The sequence below is a fragment of the Globicephala melas genome, chromosome 12 (genome assembly GCF_963455315.2).
Source record: "Globicephala melas chromosome 12, mGloMel1.2, whole genome shotgun sequence".
Classification (NCBI taxonomy): Eukaryota; Metazoa; Chordata; class Mammalia; order Artiodactyla; family Delphinidae; genus Globicephala; species Globicephala melas.
Window position 1 is genome coordinate 70194324 of NC_083325.1, and position 23950 is coordinate 70218273.

General features: G+C 44.1%; 1 protein-coding gene and 1 long non-coding RNA gene across 2 annotated transcripts in view; one reads left to right on the forward strand and one right to left on the reverse strand.

Annotated features, from left to right (window-relative positions):
* The window catches only part of RAB10 (RAB10, member RAS oncogene family), a 73645-nt gene extending 66467 nt beyond the window's left edge, over positions 1–7178 (reverse strand). Inside the window, exon 1 of the mRNA XM_030858205.3 lies at positions 6512–7178. Coding sequence (XP_030714065.1) covers positions 6512–6638 — 127 coding nt within the window. The 5' untranslated portion in view covers positions 6639–7178. The remainder of the gene's footprint in view (positions 1–6511) is intronic.
* A 79-nt stretch (positions 7179–7257) lies between these two features.
* On the forward strand, positions 7258–23543 carry LOC138842913 (uncharacterized). Its single transcript, XR_011377891.1, has 3 exons — positions 7258–7608; positions 10425–10494; positions 22475–23543. It is a non-coding gene; the product is annotated as an uncharacterized lncRNA (long non-coding RNA).
* The last annotated feature ends 407 nt before the right edge of the window (positions 23544–23950 follow it).

The following is a 23950-nucleotide window of genomic DNA, read 5'->3' on the forward strand; positions in this document are numbered from 1 at the left end:
AACTACTGAGCCTGAGCTCTACAGCCCACGAGCCACAACTACTGAGCCCACGTGCCACAACTACTGAGGCCTGCCTGCCTGTGCTCTGCAACAAGAGAAGCCACTGCAATGAGAAGCCCACGCACCGCAACGAACAGCAGCCCCCCCACTCTGCTCACTGCAACTAGAGAAGCCTGCGCCCAGCAACTAAGACCCAACGTGCTAAAAAAAGGGAAAAAAAATTCATATTAGGGTATTTTCCTGTATTAATATTCCAAGGAGATCTATGTAGATACACACAACAAAAAGACAAACCTGCCTTCAGTATCTGAAAGTACAGACCGGTAATAATAAAGCATGGGAAAGTACCTTAAAGGATCCTCTTGACTCAATGACCACTGGTTAACAGTAGTTATCACATGAAACAGTGAGGGGCTGTCTGTGATTAAATGCCCTTTTAGAGAGCTGTGTCAAGTGGCAAAGAGTTTTTTGGGGGCTTTTTGGTAGTAAAATATACGTAACATAAAATTGACCATTTAAACCATTTTTTAAATTTCAGTAAAAAAAACACATAACATAGAAATATACCAACTTAACCAGTTTTAAGTGTATAGTGTAGTAGTGTTAAGTGTATTTGCATTGATACACAACAGATCTCCAAAACTTCTTCAGCTCATAAAACTAAAACTATACTATATCCATTAAACAACTCCCCATTTCCCCCTCCCCCCAGTCCCTGGGAGACTATCATTCTACTTTCTACTATTCTACTTTCTGTTTCTATGAATTTGACAACTTTAAATACCTCATATAAATGGAATCATGCAGTATTTGTCCTTCTGTGCATGTTAACCATTTCTAAGTATACAATTCTGTGGCATTAAATATATTCACACTGCTGTGCAACCATCACCACTATCCATCTCCAAAACTTTTTTATCTTCCCAAACTGAAACTCTGTACCCTTTAAGCAATAATTCCCCACTAACTGAAATTCTGTACACATTAGCCAATAACTTCCCATTACCCAGTCCCCAGGCCCTGGTAACCACTATTCTACTTTCTCTATGAATTGACCTATTCTAGGTACCTCACATAAATGATTTTATGCAGTATTTGTCTATTTGTGTCTGGCCTGTTTCACTTAGCATAGTGTTTTCGGTGTTTATCCATGTTGTAAAATCTATCAGAATTTCACTCCTTTTTAAGGTTCAATAATATTCCATTGTATGTATATGCTACATCTTGTGTATCCATTCATTGGTCTATGCACATTTGGGTTGTTTCCACCTTTCGGCTACTGTGAATAATGCTACTAAACAGACAGTAACAAGTGTTGATGAGGATGCGGAGAAATAAGACCCTGGTGCAGTGCTATGGCAACATAAAACTGTGCAGCCACTGTGGAAAACAATATGGTGGTTTCCCAAAAAATTAAAAATAGAATTATGGTATGATCTAGCAATGCCACTTCCAGGTATATACCCAAAAGAACTGAAAGCAGGGACTCGAACAGATAAGTCTATGACAGTTCTTTTTTTTTTTTTTCCAAAGTTAATTTTTGATGTCAGTCATCCTAATGGATGTGAAGTAACGTCACATAGTGGTTTTGATTTGCATTTCCCTAATGATTAGTGATGTTGAACATCTTTTCATGTGTTTACTGGCCCTTTGTATCTTCTTTGGGAAAATCTCGGGATAGTTCTTAATCAATCCTAAAAATACAAGTTCAAATGAAAGAAATTCCTTAGGCGGGCTTCCCTGGTAGTGCAGTAGTTGGGAATGTGGGGGACACAGGTTCGAGCCCTGGTCCGGGAAGATCCCACGTGCCGCAGAGCAAGTAATCCCATGCGCCACAACTACTGAGCCTGTGCTCTCAAGCCCGTGAGCCACAACTACCGAACCCACATGCCACAACTACTGAGCTCGCGCGCCTAGAGTGGGAGCTCTGCAATAAGATAAGCCACCTCAATGAGAAGCCCGCGCACCGCAGCGAAGACCAACACAGTCAAAAATAAATAAATAAATAAATAAATTTTTTTTTTTTTAAAGAAAAATTCATTGGGCACGCTGGCATTCCTGCAGCATGAGCCACTGCCTGGGTGTCACAGCAAAGTCCTGTCACGTTTAATATGAAAAAGGTTTTGCTCAATTCTCTAAAAAGCAGCCTCTCATATAAAATGGGCTCATTTCAATTAAATAAACCAATTCTTAAATGCATGTTAGTGGAACCATCCTACTCTTCCAACGCTTAGTAAAAACACTCAGAAAGACAACAAAAAGGGTGTGTTCATTTTATACCTCTCCCAGAGGCAAGAGCCTTTACCAATTTATTTATTTTTTTTTTCGGTATGCGGGCCTCTCACTGTTGTGGCCTCTCCCGTTGCGGAGCACAAGCTCCGGACGTGCAGGCTCAGCGGCCATGGCTCACGGGCCCAGCCGCTCCGCGGCATGTGGGATCCTCCCGGACCGGGGCACGAACCCATGTCCCCTGCATCGGCAGGCGGACTCTCAACCACTGCGCCACCAGGGAAGCCCACCAATTTAATTTTTTACATGGAACCCAGAGACTCCGTTTCCCAGTGAAAGACAGTCCTAACAGAAAAAGTAATATGAAGTCGAGGGGTGGAGGGAGGATTAACAACACCAAAAGACAGCACTTTCAGTAAAACAGCCCACTAAAAATTTCTGCTTTGGGACGAGTCCAAGTACCTACCATATCACGAAAAGGGTAATGTTTTCCTGAGCTCATACTGCCAACAGGGTTATAGCCAAATAAACCAATGAAATCTGCTCATCCAAAACCAGTAACTCTCTTTAGCAAATACTTCAACAATCTGAATTTCCAAGACCAGTTTTACCCTAAAATTACTCTATTAGCCAAACAGCTGATTTTCTTATGTAAAATCTGACCTCAATCTACTTCACATATTTAATGCTCAGAAAGTAGGTAGACAAGAAATGTTAAAATAAAACTAGCCAATTCTAGAGGATGCTGATTATACTTACTACCTGTCTGTCTGCCTGCCTTCATTCACTATTTACCATGCACCCATTAAATGCAGGGACTCTTCTAGGTGCTTAGCATCTATCAGCTAAAAGACAAAGCCCTCTGTCCTTGTGCAGCTTATATATTCCAGTGCCCTTGGATTCACTTTGCGATTGGTGAGTGTGGAACATACCAGTAATTTGTTTTTACAACTCTGTCTGCAATAAATCTGACCATAAACATCATACACAATTTCTGACACAGATGTGTGGGAAGTGAAAATATACAGAAAATTTTAAATACGGTAGTCTGTGTAAGCACTGTAAGTAAGCACCATAAGCCTATAAAAATTATTTCTTCCAAGAATCAATAGCCAATAAGTAACTGAAATGACTGTGCCTAAAATAATGAGGGCCAGCATTATACCGGCAGTTTGGCCCTACTGAACACCTGCAAGGTAACTACTTCTGTCCAAACCTCAAGAGGTTTTAACAATCAAGTGACAACTCAAATTTCAGTATCATTCATAATTAGAGAGTGCTCTAGATTTTTTAAAAAGCAAAGCAAAACAAAAAAACATCCTAGTCAACTGATGAAATTTAAAATGTCCTAAAAGTAGTACACATTCCAAGTATCTCTAATCATCTGCACATTAGCCAACTGGCTGGTTTATACTGTTTAAACATGCATTGTCCAATATGGCAGCACTAGCCACACTCAGCACCTGAAATGTGCTTAATCTAAATTGAGATGATCTGTAAATATAACATACACTCTGGAGAAAAAGAATGTAAAATGTCTCAACTATTTTTTAATCTTGATTACATAATAAAATTATAAGACTGGATAACATGAGTTAAAATTAGTATTAAATACTTCTTTTACTTTTTAAATGTGGCTACTAAAAAATATTATCTATGTGACTCACATTATATTTCTTTTGGATGCACTGGTGTTAAGATGCCAGCAGACTTCTAAAACCTGCACACAGAGCTAATACATGCAATGTGTTGGAGCTGTACTCAGAATTTTACACCCATGTATTTATCCATTTCTCAGCTTACACTGTTCAATATATCTTATATATCAAAATATCATACATATCACACTTTTATATCAAAATATTAAAGTTTCAGAATCTAAAGTGAAATTGTTTAGCAGAGCACTAACAAATATTTGTGTGAACACTGCATGCAGGGCATTCAATCCATAAAGTACCTTGTTCTGCCTCACTTCAGCAGCAGAAGGGTCACAAGTTCCACATACAGCTAATATGCATGCACTGTGCTCCTACAGTGTGCCTGGCACCACGCTAGGTGCTTTGCTCTCAATGACCCATAAAATCCTCACAACTACCTTATGTGATAGGTCCTATTATTAACACTATTTAAAGAAGAAACAAGCAGACAGAGATTAATTAACTTGCCAAAGTTCCCTAACTAGTAACCTGTGGAACTAGGATTCCAACCCAGCAGGTTTGATCCTAAATTACTACACATTTTCCCTACTAAAAAGACTACACAAGGAATTCCCTGGCGGTTCAGTGGTTAGGACTCCCAGCTTTCACTGCAGAGGGCGCAGGTTCAATCCCTGGTCAGGGAACTAAGGTTCCACAAGTCTTGCGGGGCAGCCAAAAAAAAAAAAAAAAGTAAAAAAGAAAGACTACACAAGAAGATTATGTCATTATCTTACAGGATTGGGCTTTAGTTGAGGGTATGCACTCATTAAAAAAGACAAGAGTAGATGGAGTTAATGTTTTGCTTCCTACCCTCCACCCCCTACCCTTCTCAATGAAAGGTTAAAGTTGACCACGTGAATTAAATCCCTGATCTTACTACAGGTTTATTCAATGCTCCCTTTTCCAGAAAGGCCCTATCCCACCCGTGTTCCAATTCCTATCTGTCCTTCAGACTTCATTTTAGACACCATCTCCATGCAAGCGCCTAATTTGGGCTAGTCACCCCTCCTTCCCATGCTTACCCCCACTGTAGCACTTTCCACACTCTATTGTGATTGTCCTCACTAGACTGCTCCTTAAAAGGTCTATTGTGTTCACTTATCTATCCCCAGTCCCTAAAACAGTGCCTAGCATTAGGTGCTCAATAAATATTTACTGAACTATCTAACTGCCTGACCCACCCAGATACAGCTAAAAGTGGAATATTAAAAGTAAACATAGTGGTAGGAAGTGCTAACCCACAGGCAGAGAACAAGTTCTAAGTTTCGTGAAATTTATGACAGGTCTAGAGAGCAGTATGACACTCAGGAAATAATGATTACAATGACCCCCTCCCCCCAAAAAAGGGAGTAAAATCAAAACGTAGTTTAAATGATCACTTGCCCAATTTAAATTCAGTAAAATTTGTTTTATGAGAATGAATTAAGTAGCTGACAAATATTTATCACAAGAAATCCAAATCAACGATTCCAAATGCTATAAACTGTCTGAAATCAGCTTAATTGTGACAACTACCAGAGTTCAAAGACTACAGTTGCTTTTTTAAAAACTCATCTTAATATAAAACTAGTTACACTTAAAAATGGGTTTCATTGCACTGCCCCAACGCTGTGTTCTGGGCCCCAAGTGACAGAGACAACTATGTGTCCTTTAAGATATTTATTGTGGGGGGGGGGAACGGATTTCGCATACAACCCATTTAACACAATTCGTGTTAATGCACTAAATTGTCTCAGCAGAGTCAAATGGGACTTTCCTAGAGCGTTCCCTTTTCTTTTCCTAAACGGGAAACCGATTTAAAAGGTCAATCTTTAGCTCTTATTTTCACACTAAATAATTCTGAAACATGAGGTGAAAAGTACATTAGAAGTCCCAAGGCTATGACTGGCAAGACACTTCCCTGTAAATTCTAGCGTAAACAGAAGGGAGAACTTCATTTTTTCGGGTTCGAGGACAGAAGCTGATCGTCTCCATTAGATTACTGCTTCTGTTGATGTGTCGAACAGCTCTGTGAGCAAACATGCCAGAGTCCCACCCCAAGCACGAAGAGCCTCCGATTGTTTGACACATCAATGGATTAGTCAACGCCGAGCAACTCACTTTTCCCTTCTAATTTGCCTTAATTATTCCTCACACAAATCCTCAAGTTTACTTTAAGACCATATGGAATCTTCTTTGCCCTGAAGTATGAATCCAGGCCTTTACCAAATGACTCCTAATGCTTCAGTCCCAACCACCAAAATAAATCCCTTACAAATATCGTACAGCCAGTAACGCCACACAAACATGGAAAAAGCCAATCCAGACGCTTAAAGAAATAGGATTCTGGAACGCTGTTAATGCTGCATATTTTGTAACAGCAGGCACCGAGCAGAGTGAGAGACTTGAAAGCAAAAGACCGGATGCAAAGCTTGGGAAGACCCCGCCCCAGAAAGCTCGATGCCGATTCAAACAGTAACTTGGGTCTGTCGCCTGGAATCAGAATCACTGAAACAAAGGCGTATATTACTGGAAGCAAGATGTCTGGAATAAAAGAAACGGTTTGCAGATGCAGAGACCGCACACCACCCTCCCACAGGTCTTACCTATGGTGGAAATAAAGGTGGTATTGAAGGCATCATCCGAAAAACGAAAAAGGACGCAGGTCTTCCCCACTCCCGAGTCCCCTATCAGGAGCAGCTTGAAAAGCAGGTCGTACGTCTTCTTCGCCATTGGGAGGAGCGGCACAGGCTCTCGCCGCCGGCGGCCCCAAGGGATCGGTCCCTCTCACTACGGCCAACTCCTCCTCTCTCGGGCGTTCTCAGGCCGGAGGACCGGGAAAGCGTGGGAAAAAGGAGGGCTCGAGAGGGCGCGGGCGACCTAGGAACAGCCTCGTCGAGGAAGCCCCGACGGTGGAAGCGTCCGGTGCCTCCGAGGGCGGCGACCGCGGCTCCGCAGCCTCTCCCAGCCGCTCCGCCCGGTTCCGGGGAGTCGGTCGGGACAAAATGGCCTCCCCTCCCCCCTCAGGGCTGCTCGGCCGGGACGCTCCCACGGGCGAGCAAGCAAGCTCAGCCGTCGAGGGAGAGCGGCGGGCGTGAAGACAGTATCCCTCGCGAGCAACCGCTCCGCGCTAGGACGCGGCGATGGCAGCGAAGGAGAACCCGGAGCCGACGAGCTCAGCTACATAGCCACAGGAAGCCGAGCCGCCCCGGCCAGAGCCACCTTTTCCCCGTGCCCTCTCACGCCGGCGTGCGCGCTGCCTGAGACGCACGCAAGGACGTACGCCCGCCCTCCCCTCGCGCCCTCGCCCTGCGGGCCGCCTCTGCGCACGCGCACCAGAGGGCGTGGGGGCCCGCGGGGGCGCAGAGTCGAGCGTTAGGTCTCCGAGCCTCAGTCTAAGCCCCGACGGAGACTAGAGAGGGGAGGGACGAGAGAAGGCGAGGCCGCGGGCGCGCTCCCTGCGGCCGTCTGATAGGGTGCGCAGCGTTACGAGCACGCCCCGCGGGGGGGCGCTGCCTAGTGACTGCGCAGGCGCGGCATGCTGGAGTAGCCCTTTGACATCCACCGTTTTCCTCCTCAGGTCGCTCACCGGGCTCAGCTGAGGATGCTTCGGGCCGCGTTTGGCGCGTGTGTTTCGCTGAGAGTCTTGGCGCAGCCAAGAGCTTGGGTCGCCGTGTGTTCCTGTGTAGCTGTAGCCGTAAATGTGAGAAAAAGTAGCGCCCTGGGTCATTTAATAGCCTCTTTGCTAAAATGAGGCGCATCCTGAGTGCCCTCTCTCGTGGCTAGTCGGGGCGGGGGAAACATTAAGCTCCGTCCCGGTTTACTTAAGGAACCAGAGTTGGCGTTCAAGAGAGCAGGAGTTTGAAATGGGAAAAACTGGCCACGCTGCTCAGTTGGGATGATGTAATCTGCCCTCCAGGGCGAGGAGTAGAGGGCCGAGGAACACTTGGGTGCAGGGCCAACCTCCCCACCAAGTGGAAGCGCCGGTGCTGTGCTCTACGTGGAGAACCGGCTCCAGAACTTGGACACTTTTTTTTTTATTAATTAATTTTTTTATTATTTATTTTTATTTTTGGCTGCGTTGGGTCTTCGTTGCTGCACGCGGGCTTTCTCTAGTTGCGGCGAGCTGGGTCTACTCTTCGTTGCGGTGCACGGGCTTCTCTTTGCGGTGGCTTCTCTTGTTGCAGAACACAGGCTTTAGGCGCCTGGGCTTCAGTAGTTGTAGCACTCGGTCTCAGTAGTTGTAGCACGCGGCCTCAGTAGTTGTGGCTCGCGGGCTCTAGAGCGCAGGCTCTGTAGTTGTGGCACACAGGCTTAGTTGCCCCGCGGCATGTGGGATCTTCCCAGACCTGGGCTCGAACCCGTGTCCCCTGCATTGGCAGGCAGAGTCTTAACTACTGTGCCAGCGGGGAAGCCCTTGGCCACCCTTTTGCAATAGGGAGAGCCCAATAGTACCATGCTGAGGAAGCGGGGCCCCTCCCTGCCGCCAGAATCGAACCATCAATGTACCAAATTGAGAGATAGTGAAGCCAGCCCCAACCCCGCTGTCTTTTCCTTGCACTTTCTTTTCATATGCCTAGCACTCTTCCTTCCCTCTCTTTCCATCAGTCTCAGGTATACCTTCCCTTTCTTCTTCCTTTCTGTAGTTTAAATGTTCATACTCCTGCCCTACCTTTCTTAGTGTGTGTCATGGCTCCGAAGCACACCTAGGATGTGATGGCAGAGTAGTTGAACCTGGTGGGCTGGTTCAGCCCGATACAGGAGAAAACCCTGAGACATCTGGAAAGCAAGAAACAGGGATTGGGGCTTCCCTGGTAGCGCAGTGGTTGAGAGTCCGCCTGCTGATGCTGGGGAAGCGGGTTCGTGCCCCGGGCCGGAAAGATCCCACATGCCGCAGAGCGGCTGGGTCCGTGAGCCATGGCCGCTGAGCCTGCGCGTCCGGAGCCTATGCTCGGCAACAGGAGAGGCCACAGCAGTGAGAGGACCGCGTACCGCAAAAAAAAAAAAAAAAAAAAAGCAACAGGGATTGGGAAAGAAGTAAAAACTGCATTTTTACGCCCCACCACCACCAAAATGTTTGTGTATTTAATATGTAATTAAAATTAGTCTTTAGGCAGTAGGGTAATCGTATTTCAGTCTCCCATTCTTTGAAGACTTGTCTTACATTCTTCTTTTCCAACTACCCCTAAAGCTTCGTTCGTTTCTGAAGATGCCTGTCTTCTCTAATCTCACTCTCCGTTCTGTTTCTGGAATTGCTCTTGTCATTTAAACCTTATTCTCTATGAATCATTCTTTCTCCAATTGGGAATGTCTTATTAGGAATAATGCCACAATTCTAAAATAGCCTAGCCATGCACATCACAAAATGAGCTATGATCAGTGCCTCACAGGTTTGTCATCAATTCAGAGTCATAACATTCAGGAAAATCATCAGTATTAATGTGATTCTTCCTTTCAAAAGAACTACAATTAACTCAAGCCCCAATGTTGTGAAGCATTTTAGAAAGTTATGATTTTTAAACATAGAAAGCCTAATTAGTTCCACTACATAAATGTTGGGGACAGTGGGCAACTAAAAATGAAAAATAATTTTTTTTAAATTTCTTTGTTTATCCCAGTTGTTTCCAACAGTTTTATCAGTTAGAGCCTTTTCTCCATGCACTCAATATTCTGGAACTTTAGTAATTAATTATACTATTAATGAAGTTTATTTAGTATTGTATCAGGATCCTAGAAGTTTAGAGCTGTAATATCTTTAAGTCATAATTCAACTCCTGCACGTAATTTACAGATGAGTCTAAGGCTCAGGGAGGTTAGGGACTTGCCAGAGGTCACACTGGCAGTGGCAGAGCCGGCCACTACATGCGCAAGGGAAAAGGGAAGAACACTTCTACAGGACATCATACTGCAAGAAGGCGAAAATTGGAAGGCTCAGCAAGTACTTAATGTTTGGCTTTCCTAAAATTAATTAAAGGTTTTGCTGCAGTGAGGCCTAAACCTCAAGCCCTGTCTACCACTGAAGGCCACTAGAGTGATCAGGCATGATCTCTGACTCTAGAAAATAAGAATAAAATGGGAGTCCATGTAGGCCTAAAGGTATACCTAGAGTTGCGAAGTAATATTTGATAATAATTGAAACAGTGAAAGAAAATGCCAATTTAGTAGTAGTAGCTTGGAGCTTATACCTGCTTTTAAAATTGCTCTGTACAGGGCTTCCTTGGTGGCGTAGTGGTTGAGAGTCCGCCTGCCGATGCAGGGGACGCGAGTTCGTGCCCCGGTCTGGGAAGATCCTACATGCCGCAGAGCAGCTAGGCCCGTGAGCCATGGCTGCTGGGCCTGTGCGTCCAGAGCCTGTGTTCACAATGGGAGAGGCCACAACAGTGAGAGGCCCGCATACCGCAAAAAAAAAGAATTGCTCTGTACAGAATCTAGTCCAAATATGTGCAAAGCCAAGAAAGAAAATAGGTATATTTATATGTTCATACCAGTAATTAAGGTATTGTCTCTGTATTTTTCTAGAAAGTGCACAGCTGGCCAGTTCATGGTTCCAGTCTTCAGCTTCAACTTTCAGGACCTGCCTCTACAACATGTAAGAAATCCCTGCGTGAAAAGATAGTGACTCAGGATTGTCTTTATCATTCTTCCCACATGTATTTCCCAGTCTCTCTCCCTGATTTCTTCCTCTTTAATCTCTCTGCCCCTTGCTCTCTCTGTTATTGTTAAGAGTGAAGTCTTCCCAGGGACTTCCTGGTGGCACAGTTGTTAAGAATCTGCCTGCCAATGCAGGGGACACGGGTTTGATCCCTGGTCCGGGAAGATCCCATATGCTGCGGAACAACTAAGCCCGTGTGCCACAACTACTGAGCCTGTGCTCTAGAGCCCATGAGCCACAACTACTGAGCCCGCGTGCCATGACTACTGAAGCCCGCGCACCTACAGCCTGTGCTACACAACAAGAGAAGCCACTGCAATGAGAAGCCCGCGCACCGCAACAAAGAGTAGCCCCTGCTCGCCGCAACTAGAGAAAGCCCGCGTGCAGCAACGAAGACCCAACGTAGCCGAAAATTAATTAATTAATTTAAAAAAAAAAAAAAAGAATGAAGTCTTCCCTTGAATGGCAGCCCCACTGCTAAGTCATCACATTGCTGTAAAACCTACCCCTCCAGTTCCTGGGACTTTGCCTATTTACTACTGCCTAGTTCCTGTGTTCACACTCTCATTCTTCCCCAGGGCCTTCTTAGAGGAAGGTCTTTGTTTGACCTTCCTGATGCTAAGTACTGATTGCCCAGAGGCTACCACTGTTCTTATCACCATAGCCTGCCAATATTCTGCTCTGCCTTCATATCTTGATTTAGTCCTACCTCCTGTTAGAGAATTACTGCCCCATGAGCCTTCCCCAGCACATTGGATGTGTTTGTTGTAGTCTGCAGGAATATCTCAGTTCTGAAATGCTGGCCTCCTCACCTGGCACTTAAGGAGCGCCAGGCCCTAGCCAACAAACTTTATTTCCTACCCTATCTATCTTCCACATACTAGTCTCTAGACAGGCTGAACTACTCATCTTTCTCACAGTTACTCTGTATCTTCTTGATTTCATGCTTAGTTTACTGTGGTTCTCTCCATGCAAAGTGCACACCGCTGCTCATCCCACCCACATCCCTTCAACTTAGATGTCCTCACCATAGCCTGTCTTCCACAGCACACTCTCTAAGAAGGAACTTGTTCCACCTTTGAACTCCCTAGCACTAAAAAATCAAGTATGTTTCCTCCTTTTCATTTCCACAAATAATACATATTTACTTTTAGAAACTTAAAACCTGCAGATAAGCAAAACAAAAATTTTAATTCTTAAAAATTCTACCCCAGAGATAACGACTATTAGCATTTTGGTGAATAGCTACGTGGATATTCTTCTTCCCACAACTCTTTATTTAGACATTTCTTATGACACATTTTCTACATTTTCTGAAAGACATTTATGTACATATCGTATTTTCTCAAACTGGAATATCCTTGAGGGCTGTGACTATTGCATACATCACTTTGCACAGTGCCTTGAATATATCAGAACATCAAAACATGTTTAGTGAAGGAAAAAGCAAATGAAATTCAGAGATAGATTCACTTTTTTTTTTTTTTCCTGGAAAACAGTACTAATTTGGAGAAACTTTCAAAATGCTGGGAGTGGGGAGGGATTGAAAATTCAAGAGAAGTGAATGGGAAGATAATACCTTTGGAGCAATATTTTATTAATTTTAGAAAATACATGAAGAACTCACCTAACTCCATTTTAGAGTTTATTTCTATGAACAAGAAATACTGTTAGTACTAATGGAGCAACTGTGATATAGTGGAATGAACACTTAACTTGGAATCAGAGAACATAGACTCAAGAACCAACTGTGTGGGCTTCCCTAGTGGCCCAGTGGTTAAGAATCCGCCTGCCAATGCAGGGGACACGGGTTCGAGCCCTGGTCCAGAAGGATCCCACATTCCGCAGAGCAACTGGGCCCATGCGCCACAAACACTGAGCCTGCGCTCTAGAGCCCGCAAGCCACAAGTACTGAGTCTGCGAACCACAACTACTGAAGCCCACGCGTCTGGAGTCCGTGCTCCCAGCAAGAGAAGCCACCGCAATGGGAAGCCCGTGCACCACAACGAAGAGTAGCCTCCGCTCGCCGCAACTAGAGAAAGCCGGAGTGCAGCAACAAAGATGCAACACAGCCAAAAATAAATAAAAATTTAAAAAAAAACCAATTGTGCTACTGACTAGCTCTGTGATTCATTTAACCTCACTAAGCCTCATACATCAAAAGAATATAGTACCTCATGAGACTGTTTTAAAAATTAAATAAGATAATGCAAGTAAATGTACTTTTTATACTGTAAAACACTATGCAAATATAAATGATTACTATTATTACTAAGAGATAAGAGCAATGAATTGCACCATAAGGAAAAAGAAAGCAGAAAATTACAAGTAAATTTAGAATACTTATAAATGATCAAAGCAACAAGCCATCCTGGACAAAACATGGTGCCAAAGGAAGTTGAACCAAGAACAGGAATAGGTCAGAAGGAGAATGAAATATTAAAACAGGGAGAAACAAGAATTGGAACTGACAAGCTGTGAAGATTTAATGGAATCATCAAAAGGAGACCAAAAGAAAGAAATACAATGGCTGAAGGCAGCAGACAACTGCCCCCTAAAAAAAAACTTCCCACCATCAACTCCAGCGGATGAATCTCTATTCACTTCTGTTGGAGCAATTGGTCCAGCACAGTGGTTATAAACATGGGCCTTGAGTTGGCTGGACCTAAGATTCTATATCTGTCACTTTGTTAGAGACCTTGGGTAAGTTACTTAACCTCTCTAAACCTGTTTCCTCATCTGTAAAGTAGGAACAAGATAAAAACTACTATAGGGTTGAGTGAGGATGAAATAAGACATAATGTTTGGCCTTTAGTTAATGTTCAGAAATGTTATTACCACCACAAGAACTGAGAAAACTTTTTCTGTTTGGGGATCATTGGCTTGCTGAAAAAAGCAAATCTAGAGGGACATAAGTTAAAAAAAAATCTCATAGTTTTGAGACAAGTAATGCATTCTGTTAATCTATAGGGATCTCCTAGAAGGGAAAAACTTCCCCTAAATCCATCTTTGCAACTCTATGCCTCTTCTAAAAGTGACTATCGGTCAAGCAGGAGCCCTAACCACACTAGGAACTGTATATTTACATTTACATATTAAAATGTAAATATGTAAGTTAATCTCTTTTTTTAATATCTAAAGGAAAACAAAAGAATCATCTAAGGCAAAGGATGATTATTTGCTAATAATTGGCTATTCAACTATATATTAAAGTAATAACTGCTCATTCATTTTTTACTTAGAAAATGGAGAGCACCAAGAAATGAACAAACATAGTGGTTCTCTGTTAACATGAAGAGGTGCATAGTAAACCCCCAGATGGATCAATACAAAAGAGGGCTATAAGGCACACTTCCGCTGTCAAAGGAAAACTGGGGTATTTATTGTAGCAGCGGTCAGAGCTCTGAAGAGCAAAAAAGGCTTTAGGTAAACTGAGAGAGAGAAAAGGGCAGAGAGCACAGGTTTTGGCAACTTGACATGCCTGAGACGATTGGAAAAAACCCTAGAAGCCACTAAAAGTTAGGGCAGAATAGAGTTGGAGAAAAAAAGCACTTCCTAAAGGCAGAACCCAGGGGAGCATTGGCAAAGTGAGGAAAGAGGTCTGCTCAAGGAAAGACTTGGAACCCCAATGGAACAGAAACTTAGATATCTCTCCAGAAAACTGTATCTCAAGCATCAAGACGTAGAGGATTCATCAGACTTAAAAAGACAATGACAAGAGGGGAATGCTTTAACCCTTTGCCAAGACAAGAAGTATGAAGCTACACTTAACATAAATTCGTAGACTCATGGCACGGTATAATGGAGTCACAATGATCTGATTTTTTTTTTTTTTTTTTATTTTTAGCTGTGTTGGGTCTTCATTGCTGCACACGGGCTTTCTCTAGTTGCGGCGAGCAGGGGCTACTCTTCGTTGCGGTGCACGGGCTTCTCATTGAGGTGGCTTCTCTTGTTGCGGATCACGAGCTCTAGGCACGTGGACTTCAGTAGTTGTGGCACACAGGCTCAGTAGTCGTGGCACACAGGCTTAGTTGCTCCACAGCATGTGGGATCTTCCCGGACCAGGGCTTGAACCCATGTCCCCTGCATTGGCAAGTGGACTCTTAACCACTGCACCACCACGGAAGTCCCCACAGTGATCTGATCTTGAATCGTTGTTCCATCTCATTTTAGCTGGGTCATCTTAGACCATTTCTTAGCATTCCGAACGTCAGTTTCCTCATCTGGAAACTGAGGTTATCAGTAGCTGTGAAATTCAAGCTATTGTAAAGATTAAACTAATCTATGCAAAGAACCTGGCAGGAGAACAAGTGGTTCATTAAACACTAATTCTCTTCCCCCATAAGATGTAAACCATCTAAGGAAGCACTGTTGTATCTCCTATAATACCCAGCCCAGTATCTTGCATGTAATAGGGGCTCAATGAATATTAATTAGGTTGAATTGTGTCTGCATTAGAAAAAAGTTTGGAAGTCATCTAAACTGATTTCTGCTCTGTGAAGAAATGCCGAAACCAACGTATGGCCTGTCCAGCCTCTGTGTGAACACTGCCAGTGAGCTGCTGATGGCAAGAAGGCTGATTGCAGGGCTGATTGCTGTTTGCAGGGCTGGATATTTCTGACGGAAGAGTGCACTGAGTCTAAGTGTGCTTCCATGTTATATCATCAACTTGTTTTAATTCTGTCCTCTGGAGCAACACAGAATAAACCTTCCCCTATATTCACTTGACAACTCTTCAACTATCTAAAGATAGCATTGGTATTTTCCTCTAAACTGCTCCAAACTAACCCTCTTCAAATAAGATGACCCTCAGATAACTGTTAGTGCCACCATTCTGATTTGCACGTGTCCGTTTTCGAGCGTGGCATCCATAATTGAACACTGTGCTTGAGTTGATAACATAACCCTGTGAAAATGCCCAGATCAGGCTATTACCTTATTATAGTAGTAAGGGCCAGTTGGGATACTCTGTAAGGCTGAGGTGGTTTGGTACCTGACTGAGAGGAAACTGCCTTCCCGGGGAATTCCCTGGTGGTTAGTCCAGGTGATAAAGAGTTGGCTTGGGTTTGAAAATTGGCTAATATGAAAACTCAGACCCAAGTCAAGTTTGTTATCACTTCAGTTTACTAATAAATTAGCAAACTTGCAAAGAACAATGCCTTCCTAGTTCCCCACAGAAACATGCCCCAATTCTGGTGATCAGAGCAGGCTTTTCAGAGGGAGAAAACTTGTCTAATGAGTTCAGTCAGGACTAAGTTTTTGTAAGATTAGGCTTGGGGAGGGGCTGGGTCAGCATTCAAGGGTCTACCATCTACCACGTAAGAAAACTCCTGTTGGGGACTTCCCTGGTGGTCCAGTGGTTAAGACTCCGTGCTCCCAGTGCAGGGGGCCTGGGTTCGATCCCTGGTCGGGGAGCTGGATCCCGCATGCCGCAACTAAGGCCCTACATGCCACAACTAAGAGCCCGCATGCCGCAACAAAGATCCAGCATGCTGCAGCTAAGACCTGGCGCAGCCAAATAAATAAATACATATATACACAAATATGTTTTTAAAATAATACTTCAAAAGAAAAGAAAAGAAAATTCCTGGTGTACTATTGGGCCTATAGCAGGCCCGCCCATGGCTTACCCCACATGCTATTGAATACCTTATAGCAATATTAAACTACTAACTAGCTACACATTCAGCAACATAGAAAACTGAAACAAAGGAAACAAACTGATTTATAGTACAATGCCATTCATGTAAATTAAAAACATGCAAAACTAAAAAAAAAAAAAAGCAAAACTATGTTTTATGAAGTTTCATGGGTATTTAATAACACCCATCCAACATTAGAGAGGGAACCTGTGGAGGGAGAGGACATTGAGAAGGGAAGAAGGGAAAAATATAAAATGAGATAAAACAAGAGGGGGAATTCCCTGGCGGTCCACTGGTTAGGATTCAGCGCTTTCACTGCCATGGCCCAGGTTCAATCCCTGGTTGGGGAACTAAGATCCCACAAGCCACACAGAACGGCCAAAAAATAAATTAATAATACATAAATTAAAAACGTCTCTTCAGATCATTTCATGTCAGAAAATGTCTTTTCAGACATTTTTTCAAAGAAGATGTACAAATGGCCAACAAGTATGTGAAAAGATGCTCAACATCATTAGTCATTAAGAAATGCAAATTTAAACCACAGTGAGATACTACTCCACATCCACTTGGATAGCTATAATAATAAAGGGAAAATAACAAGTGTTGACAAGGATGTGGAGAAATTGGAACTCTTATTCATTGCTGGTGGAAATGTTAAATAGTACAGACACTGTGGAAAACAGTTTAGTAGTTCCTTAGTAAATTAACATAAAATTACCATGTGACCTCATAATTTCATTCCTGGGTATACATCCAAAAGAAGTGAAAACAGGTGCTCAACAAAAACTTGTACATAAATGTTCTTAGCAGGACTATTCACAATAACTAAAAGATGGAAACAACACAAATGTCCATTAACTGACAAATGGATAAACAAAATATTATTTTAATAAAGTACTGATACATGCTACAACACAGATGCACCGTAACATTACACTACATGAAAGAAGCCAGTCACCAAAGGCCATATTATATGATTCATAAGTATGAAAATATTCTATTTTCACATGTATGAAAAGGAATAAAGTGTGATTCCGTTTACATGAAATGTCCAGAATACGCAATCTCACAGAAACACGAAGCAGATTAATGGTTGCTGGGGGAAATGGGAGCAGCTGCTTAGTGGGTATGGATTTCTTCTTGCGGTGATAAAAATGTTCTGGAAATAAGTGGTGGTGATGTTTGCACAGCAAAAAGAGTAATAAATAAACAAGGACTTTTAAAAAAGTGAGGAAGGGATTAACATTGTACATGGAGATAGAGGAAACTGATATTGATTGATACTCCTTATAGATATCAGAATAATAGTAAAGTGAGGGGGAAAACCCCTAAATATTTGGTTTGGTTTGATAAAAAGAACACAGATTCTGGCTGTTTGCTTTTATGCCTAACTGACACATAGCGTAACAATAGTCATGCAGATTTTAAAATTTGTGGCAGATTGATTTGATCACATTTATTTGATCACGGAAGCTCAGACTTCATGGAATTGCCTGTTCACAAAGCTTGTACTCTGCTCTCAGCTGTCCCTTGTCAGCCCTTGCCCAACCCTGTCTGGTCCCAGCTTTTCAGACTAAGCACCCAGTTATTTGCAGGCTGCCCCACCTCTTTCCCAGAGCCAGAGAGAGGGTAGAAGCGCAGGGTATCAAAAGCCCTCATGCTACATACCAATTGAATTAGACACTGCCAAGATAATATCTGAGCTCAGCCATCTCTTTTGTCCAAAATACCCCCAGGAGGAAGCGAGGCTCTCTCCCATGTAGCTTGTGCATCCAGCATTCCACTACCCTTTGCCCTACCTCAGGGCTCTGGTGTCCCTGACAGCCACATGGAGATCCTGTTTCTTTGCCTTGTTCTTACCAGTGCCAGTCCGCCACCCCTCACCCATATTCACACTCCCTTCCTTGTGTAATGGACATTTGACAGGTCTTTGGCTGCCAAGCCTTAAACCCCCTTCTTTTTTTTTTCTTTCTTTTTTTTTTTCCGGTACGCGGGCCTCCCACTGCTGTGGCCTCTCCCGTTGCGGAGCACAGGCTCCGGACGCGCAGGCTCAGCGGCCATGGCTCACGGGCCCAGCCGCTCTGCGGCATGTGGGATCTTCCCGGACCGGGGCACGAACCCGTGTCCCCTGCATTGGCAGGCGGACTCCCAACCACTGCGCCACCAGGGAAGCCCGAACCCCCTTCTTTGACTAAGAAACTCTCCACCGTGAGTCTTCAGTATGCAGAGCCCTCCTCCCACTATCTTCTCCTCCCCAGCACCCACCCCCACTGCACCCCCAAACACACAGCTAGGCTGTGGGGACATGAGTGGGGCTCTACCAGTCTCAAGCACCAGCCCAAAACCTTGACACAGGGGCTTAGGACACAAAGAAGCAGGCGCAGTGGGGTGTGTACTGAGAAGGCAGTGGGGTACAGCAGGAGCACCTGGTTTCCAGGGCACCCGTGGGCCCCAGAGCTAGGTGTATCCTCCGTCCAATGCTGGCCCTGCTGCCGGCTGCAGAATCTCTTTAGTGTCTAGAGAGGGCAGTGATGACCTCATTGTCTGGCCTCAACAGACTGCATGTGTGGCCTGTTTCTGTGCCCCAATTCCTTAGCCTGGTTCTCCAGCCTCCCCAGTAATTCTGAGAGCTTCCCAGTAGCCCTTCAGTAAATTTATTTTCTGCTTCTATTTGCCAAAGTCAGACTGTGCTGCAACCAAGATTCCTGACGGACACACTTGTTTCTGGTAGAACTCCTAGGGTGACTCCAACTTTGCCTGATATTCTCACCATATCCACTTTCTCTTTCCTATTTTCTGCTGCCCTTGCCACTTGGACCTGCTCAAACTTTGCCCCTGTCTGCCGGTCTCTCTCCCAAGGCTGCTGTACTGTTTTTTTTGGCTGCACAGCACAGCTTGTGGGATCTTAGTTCCCCGACCAGGGATTGAGCCCCGGCCCTCAGCAGTGAAAGCACAGAGTCCTAACCACTGGGCCTCCAGGGAATTCCCAGGCTGCTGTACTTTTGATCCCTCTTCCCTGTGTCTCCACTGCCTTCCTCCAGCTCCCTCCCTCGGGCTCAAGCACCCTGTACTCCCAGCCCATCCTGAGGCCTGGACAGCTGGGCAGTCATCCTAACCCTTTTGTGATGTCAGCACTGGACCTAGTACTGACCAGGGGAGAGAGTCCTCAGATAGAAGGAAGGGTCACCAAGAGGAAAGAAGGGCACAGGCAGAGAGATGGGAGGGTAGCAGAGACATTTCTTATTTTTATATTTTAATCTAATACTATAAGTTATCATTTACTGAGTTCCTACATTGTGCTGGCCCTTTACATGCATGACCTCACATTAATACTCTGAGGTGGGGATTATTATAATCCCCATTTTCAAATGAGGAAACAAGAGTTTAAAGGAATAAAGAGGGATGGAGTGAGATGATGCCTGGGATCTCCTTTAAAATAATTGGAGGGAGGTAGATGAGTAGGATGTGGATGAGACAAGTTGCCCATGGGTCGATAATTGTTCAAGCTGGGTAACAGGTATATGGAAATTCATACTGTTATGTCTAACGTATATATTTGAATTTTTCCATAATTAAAAGTATGTTTTGGGCTTCCCTGGTGGCGCAGTGGTTGAGAGTCCGCCTACCGATGCAGGGGACACGGGTTCGTGCCCCGGTCCGGGAAGATCCCACATGCCATGGAGCGGCTGGGCCCGTGAGCCATGGCCGCTGAGCCTGCGCGTCCGGAGCCTGTTGCTCCGCAACGGGAGAGGCCACAACAGTGATAGGCCCGCGTACCGCAAAAAAAAAAAAAAAAAAAGTATGTTTTGTTTTAATTTAAGAAACTTGATCAAAGTCATACAAATAATAAGTGATAAAGTTGGGTTTTGATCCCAGGCCCTCCTGACTTCAGCACCTGCTCTCTTAACCTCTGCACTGGATTCCTGGCAAGGTACCTAAAAAGATCTAAGGGGAACAGATCAGTGATTTTCAAAGGATTCAAAGGGAATTCAGAAGACTCGACTAATTTCTGCTCCTGTTCTCTAGGTACATTAAAGCAAGAATCAACAGGGTATGGTCGGGTTATTAATTCCCCACGCCTACAGCTTATTATAAAGAAGATGCCCCCATTTTCTCTGCCTGCTTCTGAGTAGGTGCAGAAGCAGCCCATGAGAGAGCCTTTGGCAGCCAGTTTTCTAAAAACACCCAGGCAACAGCTGTCCTTGGCTGTCACCTGACTTGCCAGGCCCTGAGTCAGCACCACGCCCCCACCCAGTGGCCCTTGCTGAGCCAGATCTGACTTGCCCTTTCCTGGCTGGGCTGAACTGGTTGGGCCAGCCCAGCCCTGCCCCATCCCAGCATCCTCTTCAGTGGGTGGCTTCTTGCTCCCTGACTCTTACCTGGGGTTCCCACCCTTGCACTGCCCCTGTCAGCTCTGAAGGGAGCTGAAGACCACCCCCGAGCTGTTGGAGATACGGACAGGGCTCAGGAATCTATCCCTGGGTAGAAAGGATGAGCTGGGCCCCAGCATCTCCCACCGTCTACCAAAGATAGTCTTCCTTTGCTTGGTGACTCTGGGATTTGCTTTAGGAGGAAAGCAGAGGAAAATACAAAGACATCTCTCCTCTCCTATAGAAGAGGATTCCACGCCTAGGCTCAAACCCAGAAGAGCCCAGGCCTGGGGCGACATGAAGACCAAATTCTTGGTCCGTGTTTTTGTGGAGAATGCTCAATGTCCTCTTTTTCTTTTTAATTAATATTTTAAATTCATGTATATTCGATTTACAGTGTTGTGTTCATTTCTGCTGTGCAGTAAAGTGTCTCAATTATACATGTATATACATTTTTTTATATTCTTTTCCATTATCGTTTGTCCCAGGATATTGAATATAGTTCCCTGTGCTATACAGCGGGACCTTGTTGTTTATCCATTCTATATATGACAGTTTGCATCTATTAACCCCCAAATCCCAGCCCATCCCTCCCCATTGTCCTCTTATTATACCCATTTCTTGGTCTAGATGTGAAGCTACAGCAAGTGCTGACACGATATATTCCCCAGGTGTTGGTGCCCTGGCATTGACCTCATGGCTAAGTCACTAAGGTTAGCTTTTCCCCCATGTCAGCTCTATCCTTCTGGCCTCCAGGCCAGCCTGTTCTGAATCCTGGCCCTGCCACTTAGGCATTCATGACCTTGGGCTAGTAACTGACCTCTATGAGCCTCAGATTTTTGGTTTTTAAAAAATATTTATTTATTTGTTTATTTTTTGGCTGCGTCGGGTCTTAGTTGCAGCGCATGGTCTCTTAGTTGCTGTGCATGGGCTTCTCTCTAGGTGTGGCGCCCAGGCTCCAGGGCCCGTGGGCTCAGTAGTTACAGTCTACAGGCTCAGTAGTTGCGACATGCGGGCTCTCTAGTTGGCTGCATGGGCTCTGTAGTTACGGCACAGGCTTAGTTGCCCTGTGGCATGTGGGATCTTAGTTCTCCGACCAGGGATCAAACCTGCGTCCCCTGCATTGGAAGGTGGATTCTTTTTTAAACTTATTTATTTTGTTTGTTTACTTTTGGCTGCGATGGGTTTTCGTTGCTGCCTGCACTCTTTCTCTAGTTGCGATGAGTGGGGGCTACTCTTCGTTGCGGTGCATGGGCGTATCATTGTAGTGGTTTCTCTTGTTGCAGAGCACGGGCTCTAGGCGCATTGGCTTCAGTAGTTGTGGCTCACTGGCTTAGTTGCTCCACGGCATGTGGATCTTCCCGGACCAGGGATCGAACCCGTGTCCCCTGCATTGGCAGGCAGATTCTGAACCACTGCACCACCAGGGAAATCCTGGAAGGTGGATTCTTAACCACTGGACCACCAAGGAAGTCCCAAGCCTCAGTTTTTATGTCTGTAAAGTAGGAATAAAATACCTACCTTGCAGGTTTATTGTGAGGGTCAGACAATGTTCTGTATGTATAGCACTTAGTAGGTGCACAACACCCATCAGTTTCCTTCACTCTGCCTGGGGATTGGCTTCTGCTCAAATTGGACTGACATCAAAGTTTTCAGGCCTGAAACCAAGTACTGCCCCAGCTCTTGTGTCTCATTTCTGGGTACTCAGACCTACTTTCCCATAATTCCCACATGGGCCAGTCGTTTTCTGATCATCTGCCAGCCCAGACCACACTACACCACTGTCCTGATGCCATGATTCTACACACTCTTAATTTGTTCCCTTGGCTACCACCATGTAGTCACACCTGATTATTTCTGTGTCGCCCACTAACTAATGAGCTTCTTCTTCCCTTTCTTTAGCTTCAAAACTCCTGAATGTGAGTGTTCCAGAAGAATGTTCCTTCTCCCAGCACCATCTCCTTGTGGATACCCAGTTTCTAAGGACCCTCTCTGCCTTGAGTCACACACCCAGATAAACAGCTAGCTCTCCCACTCCCTTCTCTCCAGCTGCTCTCTGGCCAAAGGAAGTGTGTTTCAGCTCTCTTACCAGGATCAGGGCTTTGTCTAAGTGTGCCAGTTTTCAGTCTCTCTGAAAAACTGTATTGGGAGCCACAATCAGGACAATATTCCAGGCAGGATTTGACTTGGTATGGTAGAAAAGACCCACCACATCTTGTGGTGTGCGTACATACTGGGGTTAATGTAACCTAAGTATATATTGGGACTTTGGCAACTATATCATAGTGTTGACTATTTTAGGTTTGTGGCCAACTGAAAATCCTAGACCTTTATTCACGAACTGCAGGTGTCTCCAGCATTTTGTACTGTTACAGCTGACTTTATAAGATTTAATTTTAGTATTACATCTGTTTATCTCTACTAACTGTCATTTTGTTATCAAGATTATTTTGGTTCATTTACAAATAAATTGCAAGGTAAAAAGTGGTAGAGAGGGCAACTGGTAGAATAAAAGAGACCTAACATATCAACCAATTACAGTATATAGACTTTGTTTAGATCCTGATTTGAACAAATAAACTGCAAAAAGTACTTTTTTTAATATTTGTGAGACAATTGGAAATTTGAAAAATGGATATTTTATGATCAAGGAATTACTGAGTTTTCTTTTTAGGTGTGATAATAGTGTTCGAATTTTGTTTTTAACAAATAGGATGTCTGGGATTTGCTTCAAAATAAAATGAAGGGAGGGAAGTTGGGGTGGGAGAATAGGAGAAACAAGATGGACCATGAGTTGAAAATTGTTGAAGCTGGATGATTGGTAGATAGGGTTTATTATACCATAATGTCTAAATCTGTGAATGTTTGAAATTATCCTAAAGAAAAATTAAAAGAAAATTATTTTGAATCTTGCCTCTGTCATCGAATGTATTAACTGCGCTTAGTCCTGTAACCTCTCTCCATCTAATAAGCATGATTTCTGTATCTGTATCTAAGTAGTTAATAAACAGGTCAACCAGGTCAGCACTAAGAGCAGATCTCTGTGACCCACCAAGATCTACTAGGTTGACTCATTCGTCAGTCCTTTCTGGAAATGGCTGATCAATGAAACGTGACTCCAACTAACTCAATTATCCAGTCTTTGTTTACAAAGGTATCATGAAAAACTTGTCTAGTGCCTTGCAAGAATCAAAATGCCAAATGCCAAGCATTACCCTTATCTGCCACTTTAGCAATCTGTTTTTTTAAATTAAGAGTTTTGATCCATTTGTTTAAGTGAATTAATGTTAGTTCCAAGTATCCATCTTTCTTTTCCAAAACACCCAAAGGTGACTTGTTCTAGATAATCCAATTCTGAAATTGAAAGCTTCAACAGTA